At 41.8% G+C, this 12,082-nt stretch overlaps 1 protein-coding gene across 1 annotated transcript; it reads right to left on the bottom strand.

The window, feature by feature from the left end:
* Window positions 1–979: 979 nt before the first annotated feature.
* Window positions 980–8,304, bottom strand: MNS1 (meiosis specific nuclear structural 1). The gene is given in 11 exon segments (XM_062501553.1): window positions 980–1,078; window positions 2,082–2,207; window positions 3,055–3,312; window positions 4,519–4,626; window positions 4,706–4,922; window positions 5,637–5,866; window positions 6,678–6,780; window positions 7,259–7,386; window positions 7,585–7,674; window positions 8,111–8,233; window positions 8,236–8,304. Coding segments are annotated over 11 exon segments (1,551 nt in total).
* Window positions 8,305–12,082: the final 3,778 nt, after the last annotated feature.

Here is a 12,082-nt window from a genome sequence, read left to right as displayed (position 1 = left end):
GTTTGGCATCTAATTTAAGCACCAACAGCTCTTTTATAGAAATGACCATAACTTGTTTTAGCCATCACATCTTAGCCCCTGGCTGGCATAACCATACATGAGAATTACCCCTCATAGCCCAGACAGACTCCACATTCCCACAGAGCTGTATTGTGTAAAACTGTTCCTTCAGTTAAGGTGAAAGAATTAAACCTTTCCATGGCCATCAGCTGCTTCTTTGGGATGCAGGCAGGAGCAATGACTCCATATGCACAGGTGCTCTACAAGCATTACATCCTTAGAAACATCATTGGTCATCACTGTAATCAGTAACTAGAAAACAGATTCGGGGTAGATGAGCTGAGCCTGTTGAGTGTACCTTAAGGAGCAGGAACAATACAAGACTGCTGCTTGCATGAACCTCTGCCAGACTTCAGCTATTTCAGTGGATTCCTCCCTCAGAGTGGGTAAGAACATGGGACAAAAATAGTCAGTTTATGCACTGAAAGAAAGGCATAAACAATAGTTCTGACCTCAGAATGACACAACATCTCTGCTTACATTCTACCAGTGAAGTACCTCAGACCTACCTCATAGAGATGAGACACTCTACATTTAGATGAGAATTGTAGTAGTGTAATGCCAGTACAGCCACATCTTCCCTGACCTAATACATTAGGAGAATCCTTTAGTCCTGACTGGAATATACATGCTAGGTTGGGTTTCTGCTGTATTGCTGAAGAAAACATTTCTAACACTACTGCATGACTAGCTTAGAATAATTGAGGAGTCCAGAACAGTTTATTGGTGGAATATGCAAGTGGAGAACACACTTATATAAAACTAACTGCTCATCTGTTTAGAACTTTGGTTTTAAAACGAAGGCTTTTAATGCTATAAAAAAGGAATTCCTCACTGTTAAAAGCAAATGGAAGTTTTCACTGGGAATCAGCTGACACCTAGTGGCAAAGCACGAGCTGAGCTGGGGGAAGGCTCAGCTCTAGCTCTCTTCTGAAAGTTCATTACCTCTTCTCTGCTGGTAAGCCAACCTGAAATCTTCTCCAAGCATGTTAATGTCGTTTTCATCTTTCAGTATTCCCTGCATTAATGGAAAAGAAACATCAGAAAGTAAAACAAAGTAGAGAGATTATTATGGATCTCTGAAATTTCCTATGGAAGAAAATATGGTATCCATAATGATATCCATAATACTGTTTTGCTACCTTTTAAACCTGAAACCTTTTAAGGTTTTAACCTTTTAAGCCTGAAAACTGTCATAAAACCTGAACATGTGAGTTACAAATCAGTGCTAACCCAGAGCCTCCCTTTTGTTCTGCCAAAAGACAACATTTAGCTGCATTCTCATTATCATATTAATACTTGAATAAAAATTAAACTCTGATCTACTTAATATTTTCCAGTATTGCAGAATTTCTTTAACCAGCTAGATAGTTCCCTCCCTACTGTAAATACATTTTTACATCCCTAAGGCAGCTCTCTGTTCATTTGTGTACCATTAGGAGATCTTTCCAATTATGAAACACAATACAAAATAAAGAGTAGTTTACTCCTATTGCAATAATTGCTTCCATCTTTTTAACGTTTAGAAACACGGGGCTGAACAGAGCAAGCTCTGTAATGCTTCTGTAAATGCTGCAGATCATTGCACTGCTGCAGAGTCCATAGTTATGGAATACTTGGCAGACAAGTTAGAGCTGCAAGAAATTGCTGCCAAAACCCCAACTGAGAAATTTGGTAGAAAGAGATTTCAAGATGTGGTGGATCCCTTTCTAGCTAGAGAAGCCCTGCTGTAGAACTCATGTTCCATATTTCAAACACTGGACGTGCAAAGTGCTGTGGAAGCTTTCAGTGAGTTCTGTACAAGCATCAATAGTGCCAGAGAGCCCAAAGCCCCTCAGCAGAAAGAGCAGTGCTGTAAATGGGTCCCAACTCAAAAGCATAAGGAAGAAGTGAGCTAAGGTGAGCTGATGCACTAAGGACTCCAGGAACTCTCACAGTTCTGCAACTTCACCTTGAACTATCCAGGAGAAAACCAATTTACAGGAGAGACACCAGAAGTATTTAAAATACAATTCACTTACTCGAGGAAGATAACCCAGCAATTTCCATGCATGTTCTTTCAAGAGTTTCTGTCTCTCTTCCTCAATAATTGCACGGATACTTTCTTGTCTTCTCTTCTCTAACTCTCTTTCTTCAAGTTCACGCTCCTACAATAAACAATTTTTCCTAAGTTCTAGTTCAGCTCTGTGAACATTTGTTTCCACCACTCTCCACAACAGAACAAAGAGAAAAAATCTTAGTGGAGTAAATTTTGAACTTCCACTTAGTAATTCCTGGTCACAAGAAATTATCTTGAAAAGGATGGAAAAGTGTATCTAAAACCACACAAAGCTTTATTTAAACAGTACCTGTCTGGCAACTGGAAAACAATCTCAGACAAAAGAGAAAACTGAATGGCAAGTGATGGGGTGAGTCTGCTATCCAAGTGCTTGGTGTCAGAAGCCCTTTTGAAGGCAGGCAATGTTCAGTTCTGGTGGCTTTTTTGGCTCTCAGGTGAGTAAATCTGTTCCAGACCTACTGCTCTAGTCCAGTAAAAGGAGCAATAGGTATGAATTCTCACACTGATGACTGGAAATTTCAATTCACATTACACAGGTAATTTATACCCTATAAACAGGTCAGAAAACAGCAGTATGGGATTCCATGTCTTGCTTTCAGCTTACACCTTTTCTTCCTCAGATCTTAATTAAAGAGACTTAACCTCAAAGCAAGGCTAGGCCTTCCCCTCCTCACACATCATTATCAGTGCAGCTGTCCAGGCTCATGGAACTGCACAGCATTTGTGTTGCTGATCTCATGGCTCCTGAAGAGGTATTTGCAGTACACAGTTACACCAGGGAGCAGGGATGTACAACCTCTTGAGCTACAAAAGTGTTAGCTCTCCTGGTTCCCCCCATCACCTTTCCCTAGCAACACCAGCATTGCTCCTTAGGATAGCACAAGTATTCCTATATTAAACACTGTGCTCAAAGCAAAGGTGCACGTGACACTCACTTTTTCTGCAATAAACTGTTTGCGACGGTCCTCGAGGATTTTCTCCACGGCCATTTTGTGTTCGAGCTGTTTCATTCTCCGTTTCTGCGCGTTCAGCTGCTCGACGCGATCGTCCTCAGCCAGCTTGGCCAGAACGCGCTGCCGGAGAGCTTCCTCCTCTTCTCTCATAGCCTGTTGTGCTGCTGCCTTTAGAGCAAAGTGCTCTTCATAGGCTTGCCTTAAGTCAAGGCGCTGCCTTAATCTCTTCTCAATTTCTGCCTATGAAGGAAATTTAGTTAAATGCAGTATTAGTGAACATGCTCTGAAAAATTCTCAGCAGCAGCAGCCAGTCTACTGTATTTATCTTGGAATAAATTTACTGTAGCTCTTAACTTCTAGCGTAACTAACTGGAGCAAACACTCTGACACCTTAAGTTTGAGGTTTTGTATTTTTCAGATTCTCTGCTGCCTGATATGTGATTGTGAAACTTCATGTTGAGTGTTGATAGATTCTCTTTCAGGGTGCTTGGGCAAGGAAGTCCTTTCCCAGCTGGAGAATCAAGGACAACCATTACATAAAAAGCATAAACAATGGCAAAGAGAAGAGGGCAAGCCAGGAGGTTGAGACTTCATGACCTGGAGCTGTAATTGGACAGTTAGCCCCAGTGTATAGATGGACCAGAATTATAGAAGTGTGAAGAATCCTGACTGGGATCCATCTTAGACCCATCCTAGGTGTAGCCCTCGCCAAACTCTTATGCTGCCCAAAGTGTATTCTTTTAAAGCTTTTCAATAAATACCTATTTTATTCTTTTTGCTCTGTCTAGTCTCTGTTCCAGAACAGCCTCTCTAGGCATCAATTCCAAATCTGACAGTGCTCTCTGGTACTAATCAGATTGGCAAATGTCACAAGATTCTCAAAACTAAATCCAAAACCAAAGGGGATTTTTTTCCCTCTATGATGAAGAGAATCAACAAGACAGTCATCCTGAACAACACTATACAAATAGCAGTGTTTGGTATCTCAATCTATGTTAGATTTTGTTCATCACCCACAGCAAGGTAAGACAGAGTGTGGCCAGGCCCACAGGAAATAGACATGCAGAAAATAGAAAAAGGCAGTTAATTACATTGTTTAGTTTAAATCTAAACTTGAAAGTTACTGAGATTCTCCTTCACAAGATAAATAAATGTACAACTGGGGCCATAAGGGTATTCAAAACCTTCACTTGTCTTTCTGGTTGAAATTAAAACTTCAATACATTAGGAACAGAAAAGGAAACCCAAAGAACAAAGTTTTCCCTCCAAAACCTAAACTAATGTACAAACTGCCTATCTGACCGAAAACATTTAGGAAATAGAGTTGAAAATAAATACTTTGTGCTCTTAGAACATAACTGTAAACCCCAAAGTCACAAACAACACTGCAGACTCAGAAATCCAAAGTGTGGGAAGAAACCCCTTTGTGTACTTGCCAGCACTTACCATCTCCTTTTTCCTTTCCATCGCTTCCTGTTCTTCCAGATACAGATCGTGGCGGATTTGTTCCTGCTCTTTACGCCTCTGTTCTTCTCTTTCCATGGTCTTGGCAACCTATTACAAGAAGGAAAGGTTTCTAAATGAAAGACAAAAACGTACAGCAATCTTTTTCTGCAATTTCTATTTCTGATACCATGTTTTGAACTTTCTGTTTATTCTCCTCAGTGTCTCGAACTTTAGCCATCCAATCATCTTCTCTTTGTCGTTGCATGTTGGCAAACTCCATAATTTTCCTATTTTCTTCTTCCATCTCTTCCTGTTTCCTTTTCCTCCAGACAGCTTGTTCTTTTATAAACTCTTCAATATATGTCTGAGTTTCTCTTATTTTGTCTAACTTCCGTTGTTTTTCCCTGTAGAAAATGGAAAAAAATGTTCAAATAATTATGTAACATACTGCAGAATAACATTGAATCAACCAGATGCTCACCATTAGTAACATATTCCAGAGACTAAGATTTAAATGACTCTCCTTAACCATTAAACTAGAAACTAGATAGCTAAATTGAAAATACTTAGTAATAAACTGCCCCAAGAATAGAATCTCATGTCTAACGCCTTTCTGAAATACAACTATACACAAAAGTACTCACTGTTGCTACATTTTATACACACCTCATTAAAGAGAAAGAAGAAAGCCCACCACAACCCCTAAACTTCTTATTTACACTAAATTCTCCCACACACAGTACCCTGCTCTTAGGACCCTCCTTCCCTGTTCCTAAGACATGCAAACAAATCATCTGGTGGCAAGGCAAGGACACAAGGTGAGGCAGAAATGTGTAATATGCTGTTGTGTCCAGCGTGATGTGTCCAATGGAAGCCCTCCTGCAAATAAGCTGGATTTCATATTTGGGGAACAAAACTGTCCCATGAATGGGACAGTCTGAAGTTTCAACAGGAAAATTCATGCACGTCAGCCTCTTGTTAGTAAAACATCACCAAGGAAAACTAAAATGGGCCTTAATCCATATGGCATTAGGTGCATACAAATTAGCTTTCTGTGCAGGATTATTTGAGTTGCTTTGTTCCAAATCAACAAATAATAAAAACTCAGAATAACTAACATTTGGTCTTCTTCATAGATCTTTTTTACAATTTCATCAATCATGAGTTTCTCTCTTAGAAACTCTTCATAAGCCTCTTGTTTCTTCTTCTCCTGTTCCTCAACCTGCTTGTCCAGCTCCTGATGGTACATTTTCTTCTCCTGGTGTCGCCTCAGTTCTGCAGACACTTCTTCCTTCAGATACCTGTCATACTCTTGCTTCATCTCTTGGGCTACTTCATCCTCCCATTTCTAGGGGGGAAAAAGGCAATGCAAGATTCCTTTTCGCTCCCACTACTACAACTTGTAATGAAAAAATACACAGTAGGGAAAGGAATTATTCAGCATTACGAGAAATTAACATCATCTATCTCAATCTATAAATATAGAGCCTTAACATGCCTAATAGCTTAATCCTGTCAGTAGAACCCTTTGAAGGGCACCCTCAAGATCTGACCAACTCGAGGAGCACCAAAAATACTCAACCAAGTATTGGGCACTTGAGCACAGGTGGGACTCACAATGACTGGAATGAGGCAGGGGTACAGAGAACACCCTCAATGAGCACACTGCTGTACAGCAACTGCCTGCACTGAACCCTGTACAAAGCATTAACATCATCAGAATCATCTGCCTGATCATCAATATCTTTCTATATGCAAATACAAATTTGCAAGTCTTTCTGAAGTTACCCAGATCACTGTTTAACAACAGTAACACTGTTTTCAACAAACAGATTCTGAGGTAAGGATTCACCACTGTAAACACTTACTGTACAAAGAGTATCATTGTTTTGACTTGGAAAAATATTACAAAACCAGTAAAATAACAAATATAACCAATCGTACAGCTAATTCAATCACTACTCCTTCAATTGCAATAGCAAAGTAAATTTGTTTCTTATAGCTAGTTATTACTGGTTAATTAATCCTTCATAACATAAAATATATTTTCAATAACACTCAATGTTTTAACAATATTTTAGATAAAAAACGTCAAAGGAAAATTTTCTGCACAATCCATACAAAGAGTTATGGGACTCATGCTGGGATACAGTAATTACCATTTTCTCATCGTATATAGCTTTTTTTTCAGCAATCTGTGCAGCTCGTTCTTTATTCATATAAGCAGATCTCAGCTTTCTTTCTAACTCTCGAAGTTCAAGACTGGAGGGGGAAAAACAAATTATCCTATTACAAGGAGGCAGGTATGTAGGGGAAAAAATTAAGTTTCCATCACTATTTAAACACAGTATTTTTCATCGGGTCAACCCTGATGAAAAATATTGTTCTAATTAAAGGGAAGGAAAAGAAAAAAAATCATTTAAAAACAAGAGTTATGTATATATCTACAAGTGCTATCAACAGTTCTGCATACTTCACTTCTAACTATATAAGCACAGGTACACATACATGCATATATATGTTCACAGGTATGCCCAAGTGCACATATATTTAAAATGAAAATTTTGTGGATCAACGTTTCTTATTAGCAACATTCACTTACAATTAACCTGTTACTATACTTTGATCTCAAAGTAACTTTTCCCTCCAGGTCTGAGACATCTCCACTCCTGCTACAGCTTTCTCAAATTCTGATAACAGAAGCAGCCAATTTGATACAGCTGGAAAACTTCTGAATTACCTGTTAGCTCTGACTTGTTGTCTGATCTTCTCATCTTTCATTTTCTCGAGGTCCCGCCTCGCCAGCTCAGCCGCCAGCTTTTGCTCTCGCTCCAGCTGCAGCACTCTCTGCTTTCTGTTCTCTTCTTCCTGATCAGAACAATTTCAGCACCAACTTTCGCACACACACATTTGGGAGAAGGCAAGGAGACTGTGCAGATAAGCAAGACTGTACAAGCCAGTAAATGACTGTTAATGGGGAAAGCTTTGGACAGGCAGAGGTAAAGTCAGACGAACACTTCTCGTCAGCCTCCCCCTCCCCGAGCGCGGCCGCCCCCCGGCTCTCACCGCCCGCAGCGCCTCATCCAGCCGCCGCTCCCGCTCCAGCTCGGCCCGCAGCCGGGCCGCCCGTCTGCCCCACTCCCGCTCCTCGGACTCCTGCGGGCGACAAAAGGGAGAGGCGGTGGCGCAGGACAGCCGCGGGGACCCGCTCCCCAAGCTGCCCCAGTCTCGCTCCCTCCCCACTCCCCATGCCGTCCCCATCCCGCTCCCGCTCCCCTCGCGGTCCTGCCCCCCATCCTGCTCCTGCCCCCCATCCCGCTCCCCTCGCGGTCCTGCCCCCATCCCGCTCCCGCTCCCCTCGCGGTCCTGCCCCCCATCCCGCTCCCCTCGCGGTCCTGTCCCCCATCCCGTTCCCGCTCCCCTCGCGGTCCTACCCCCCCATCCCGCTCCCGCTCCCCTCGCGGTCCTGCCCCCCATCCCGCTCCCCTCGCGGTCCTGCCCCCCATCCCGCTCCCGCTCCCCTCGCGGTCCTGTCCCCCATCCCGCTCCCGCTCCCCTCACGGTCCTACCCCCCCATCCCGCTCCCCCTCACCATCCTGCCGGCCGTTGCCGTGGCAACGCGCGGCGCCGCCGGGCTCCAGGGCGCGGTTTCACTTCCGGGGAATCGCCACCGCTGATTGGCCAAGATGGCGAGCAGACCCTGACACGTGACCTAGGAGTGGGCGGGGGCGATGAGCGCGTGACGTCACCACGAGGGGGCGTAGGGAAGATGATCTTTAAAAGCATTTCTTGAATCGTGACTTTAAATTAATGCGCTTGACGCACCAATAAACACAAACCCCGGGTGGCAGCGTTTAATAAAAAAATTCTCTCCTTCACAGCTATAACGATGAATCTCCAGTAGGTTATGAGAGATACAGGCACAGGGCAGAACACAACAGCCAGAACATGAACCATCACCAAAACAGATGATTCTGGTAAGGATACTTGGTACAGGGTATGCTTTATTCAAGAAAACCCAGCCGTCAATATTCCACAGAGACCTTACACAGAGCACAACTGCTCCCTACACTTTCTTCCAGATTGCCTTTGCTCCAGGAACAAAATGAACATTGTGGCATCCAGTTCCCCAAACTCTGCCCACCCACTTTCCTCACCTTAGCATTCCCTTCCACGTAGTTAAGTAAAACTAAAGACATTTAAGCTTATTTAAAGCAGTATTTCAAATTCATGAAGGTCACCTACTTAATAAAATTATTAAAATTAATAAAGCTTAAGAAAGAACACCTCTGAGAATTAGCTAAGAAGTCTGATTCTTTCTGCTGATGCAGTGCTAGATGTGTCTATATGTTTTAGGGATGAGAACATTTATTATTTTAAATCTTTTACAAATTTTCCCAAATTGGTAGAATTCTTTCTGAAGCTGTCCTTTTAATGAGAAAAGCGTTTTCCTGCAACGCTTGGGGAAGGGAGGAATGAACTACAGGAGACAATGTCTTTAAAACGATACAAGCAGAGAGAGATGAGACAGAAGAAGATCATAAATGTTCCCTAACTCTTCTTTTCAAGCAGTGATTCCACTATACTTCTCTTTCCAACATTAGGCAAGGAAACAAGTAAATGTCAAACCACACTCCCCCATCCCCCAATGATTACAAGGCATTGACTTAGAAAGAAGGAATCTTTTAACTACTCTGGCACCGCAGTCACTTGGAGTGCTCAAGGTCTGGAGGTGGCACGACTGGAGGGATAAAGATGCGTAGGATTGTTGCTGTCCTTTCTCCTCAGTAAACAGATATGTGCCTCACTGGAAATAAATGGAATTTTCTTTCTTACCAATCAAAAGAACAAAATAAAATCCCTGCCATTCACTTCAGGAAATAAGAACAAATAACCTTGAGATGCAAAATGTCATCTCTGCTCACATGACATACTCCTTTTGGAACAGCAACCCTCTAAAAGGAGAGCACAAACACGCCTTGAGTTGGTCTCCAAGACAACAAGACACTCAGACAGAAAAGTGGGAGTAAAAATGCTTGAACAAAATATAAACCAGAGACCAATGGGTCAGTTCACAAAGTTTTTTACAAAATTAGGAGGTAGCTTGTATTTTCATGTAAGCTATTTTTAGCAGTGTATCTTTCACAGAAGAGACAGAACACAGGACTAATACCATGAAAGATTCCCAATGGAAAAATATTTTGAGGCTTCCAGTCCTTGGAGCCTTACTGTTCTTGTATTTCCTATACATTTCACGTTTGCTGAAGTGTGCTTAAAATATAAAGAAAAAATGCAACCCGAGTATTCTTTTGTCCTCAATACCTTATGGCAGTTTGTGCTCAGAAGCTCTTACCTTTAATGTCCTGATTTGTTTTCCCCAACATTAATTAAACCACAGGGACAGCTCAGTAAACTGTACCTGCAGATTTCCAAAGGAAGGTAAGTAACTTTCCAGCACATTGTCACTCCACATAGAGAACGAGCAAGGGAAGCTAACCCAGAAACCCCACCAGAAACACCCAATATGCCCTTGTTCTTCCATCAAATGGAATGCATAGGAGATGGAAAACAATTATTTCCCTCAACTTAGACACAGCTGCTGGTTTCATCTCTTCTTAAGAGCACTGCCAGGAACTACAGGCTGCTGTCCTAAAGCTTGGGTATCTTAATTTTTTTTGTTCCCTCCCTTTACATCCAGCCAGAAGTTTCCCTTGTTCGGTTTGTAAACACTGCTGCTCTCCAGCCCCGGGCACTGACTGCACCTCTCTGCCCACCTGCACCTGGCAAAGCTTTTCTGTGCCAGGCCCTCTTAGCACATCCCGTTCTCCTCCTCATCAAGGTCATCTCAGTCGGGTGCTGCTCCTCCACCCGAGAGGGCAGCACCTGTTTTTGCTGCTCCTCCTCCAGCAGTGCTGTCACAGCAAGTCACTGCTCCCTGGAGGGGCCTCCCCTGTACCTTCTTATTTGGGAAGAAACAAAGCACTATGCTGAAAACAGACTTACCTCGTCCTCGTGTCAAAAAGCACAGCTCCGTGATGCCACTGATTAATTTCTCAGTTACAGACCTAAGAATTTCACTTGTGCAGAGCACAGTTCAGTCCAGGAAGAGTTGCTCTGCTCTCCTAAAGGAGGAGAAAAAAAAATGCACTATTTTAGCAACCAGCTAGTGTTTATATTTAAGTTTTCTTTCCATTACATAGTTTATGAAGCTTTTAGAATAACAGATAATGAAATATCTACCTTCCTGTAGTATGGAAAGGAATAAGTCTCAGCTGCACAGCTGCTGTCAAACTCTTGTTCCATACAGCATTCTTATTGCAGCAGCCTGGTTACAGCTATAGGTCAGTGACCTGATTCTCATTTCTTTTTCCTAAGAGCATTAAACCCTCCTGGAGCCTGAAAAGCTTTAGGTAATCAGCAGCCAACTGTACAAAGGTAGAGTTCAACTCAGCAGTCCTTTCTCAGGGTTAACACAGCACCTTAATAAATGAGTCAGTTCTTAAACTCAGTATCAGCACCCATTGATGAACTCCTGACAGCAGAAGACTGCTGAGGTAAAAATGATGAAATGGAGCATTCAAGGGAAAAAGTAAGTTCCCTTTATTTAGCAGTTTCAGTTGAAGGTGATACAGGAACACGTAGCAGAAAAGGTCATTAAATGAAAATGGTGAAGACATTTTGCAGGTTTACCTCTTTTCTAGGGAATTTTACCAGATGATCATAACATGAGACAGTGACAAATGCATTCCAGCTGAGATAAGATATGTGGGTCATGCTGACTTTGCAACATTATAAACCACTACTGGGGATAACACAGCTTCTCTGTGAGGTAATTTACCTTCTTTGGATGAAAAGATAAATGTGAATTAACAGGGAAGAGACTGAAACATCTGAGCTGTGCTATTGATCTACTAAGAACCTAGATAAGACACAGAGAAACTAGTGCTTGCATTGCTCGAGATTAGTGATGGATGGGATAGCAGATTTAGCAGCTAAGGGGCTATCACTGTCAATAAAGTCTTAGCACTATTTTTTTTTTTTTTTTTAGTTATCCTGCAGTAGTAGGGAAAACGTGTCCCATAGCAGCGGTAGGGAGAAGCAATCTTTTACTCCTGACATTATGGACTCTAGACTAAAATATTACAAGGAACAAAAATACTCAGTGCTTCAAATGTGTTCAGTAAAAATACATCTGTTCCTGATGAGACAAATGTGGGTTTAATAAGCATTTAGTTGTAGGACTCAGTTTTCTAAGGGGAGCACACAAGTGCTTTCTGCTGAGAATACCAGGTTTTCTTCTTCATCTCTAAGATGTTTTTTTAAAAAATATCTGGTCCAGGAACAGCAAATACAGTTTTTCTTTTGCAAAATGTTGTAAAACACTGCTATAATGACACTTCTGTTTTTTTGCAGCAAGACCTTTATCCACTTACCTATCATAACTAATGAAAGAGAACAGAGAATATAAACAAAAGAACTGAGTCCTTACTTAGGAAAATGAATGGAAATTATTTTTTAGTAGAGAATCTAAAGGTTTATGACTATGAAAGTGCTGTTTGTAAAA

This window comes from Cinclus cinclus, chromosome 13 (genome assembly GCF_963662255.1).
Source record: "Cinclus cinclus chromosome 13, bCinCin1.1, whole genome shotgun sequence".
NCBI classification, from domain to species: domain Eukaryota; kingdom Metazoa; phylum Chordata; class Aves; order Passeriformes; family Cinclidae; genus Cinclus; species Cinclus cinclus.
The sequence above is the reverse complement of the archived record's forward strand: the minus strand, read 5'-3'. Positions and strand labels throughout refer to the sequence as shown.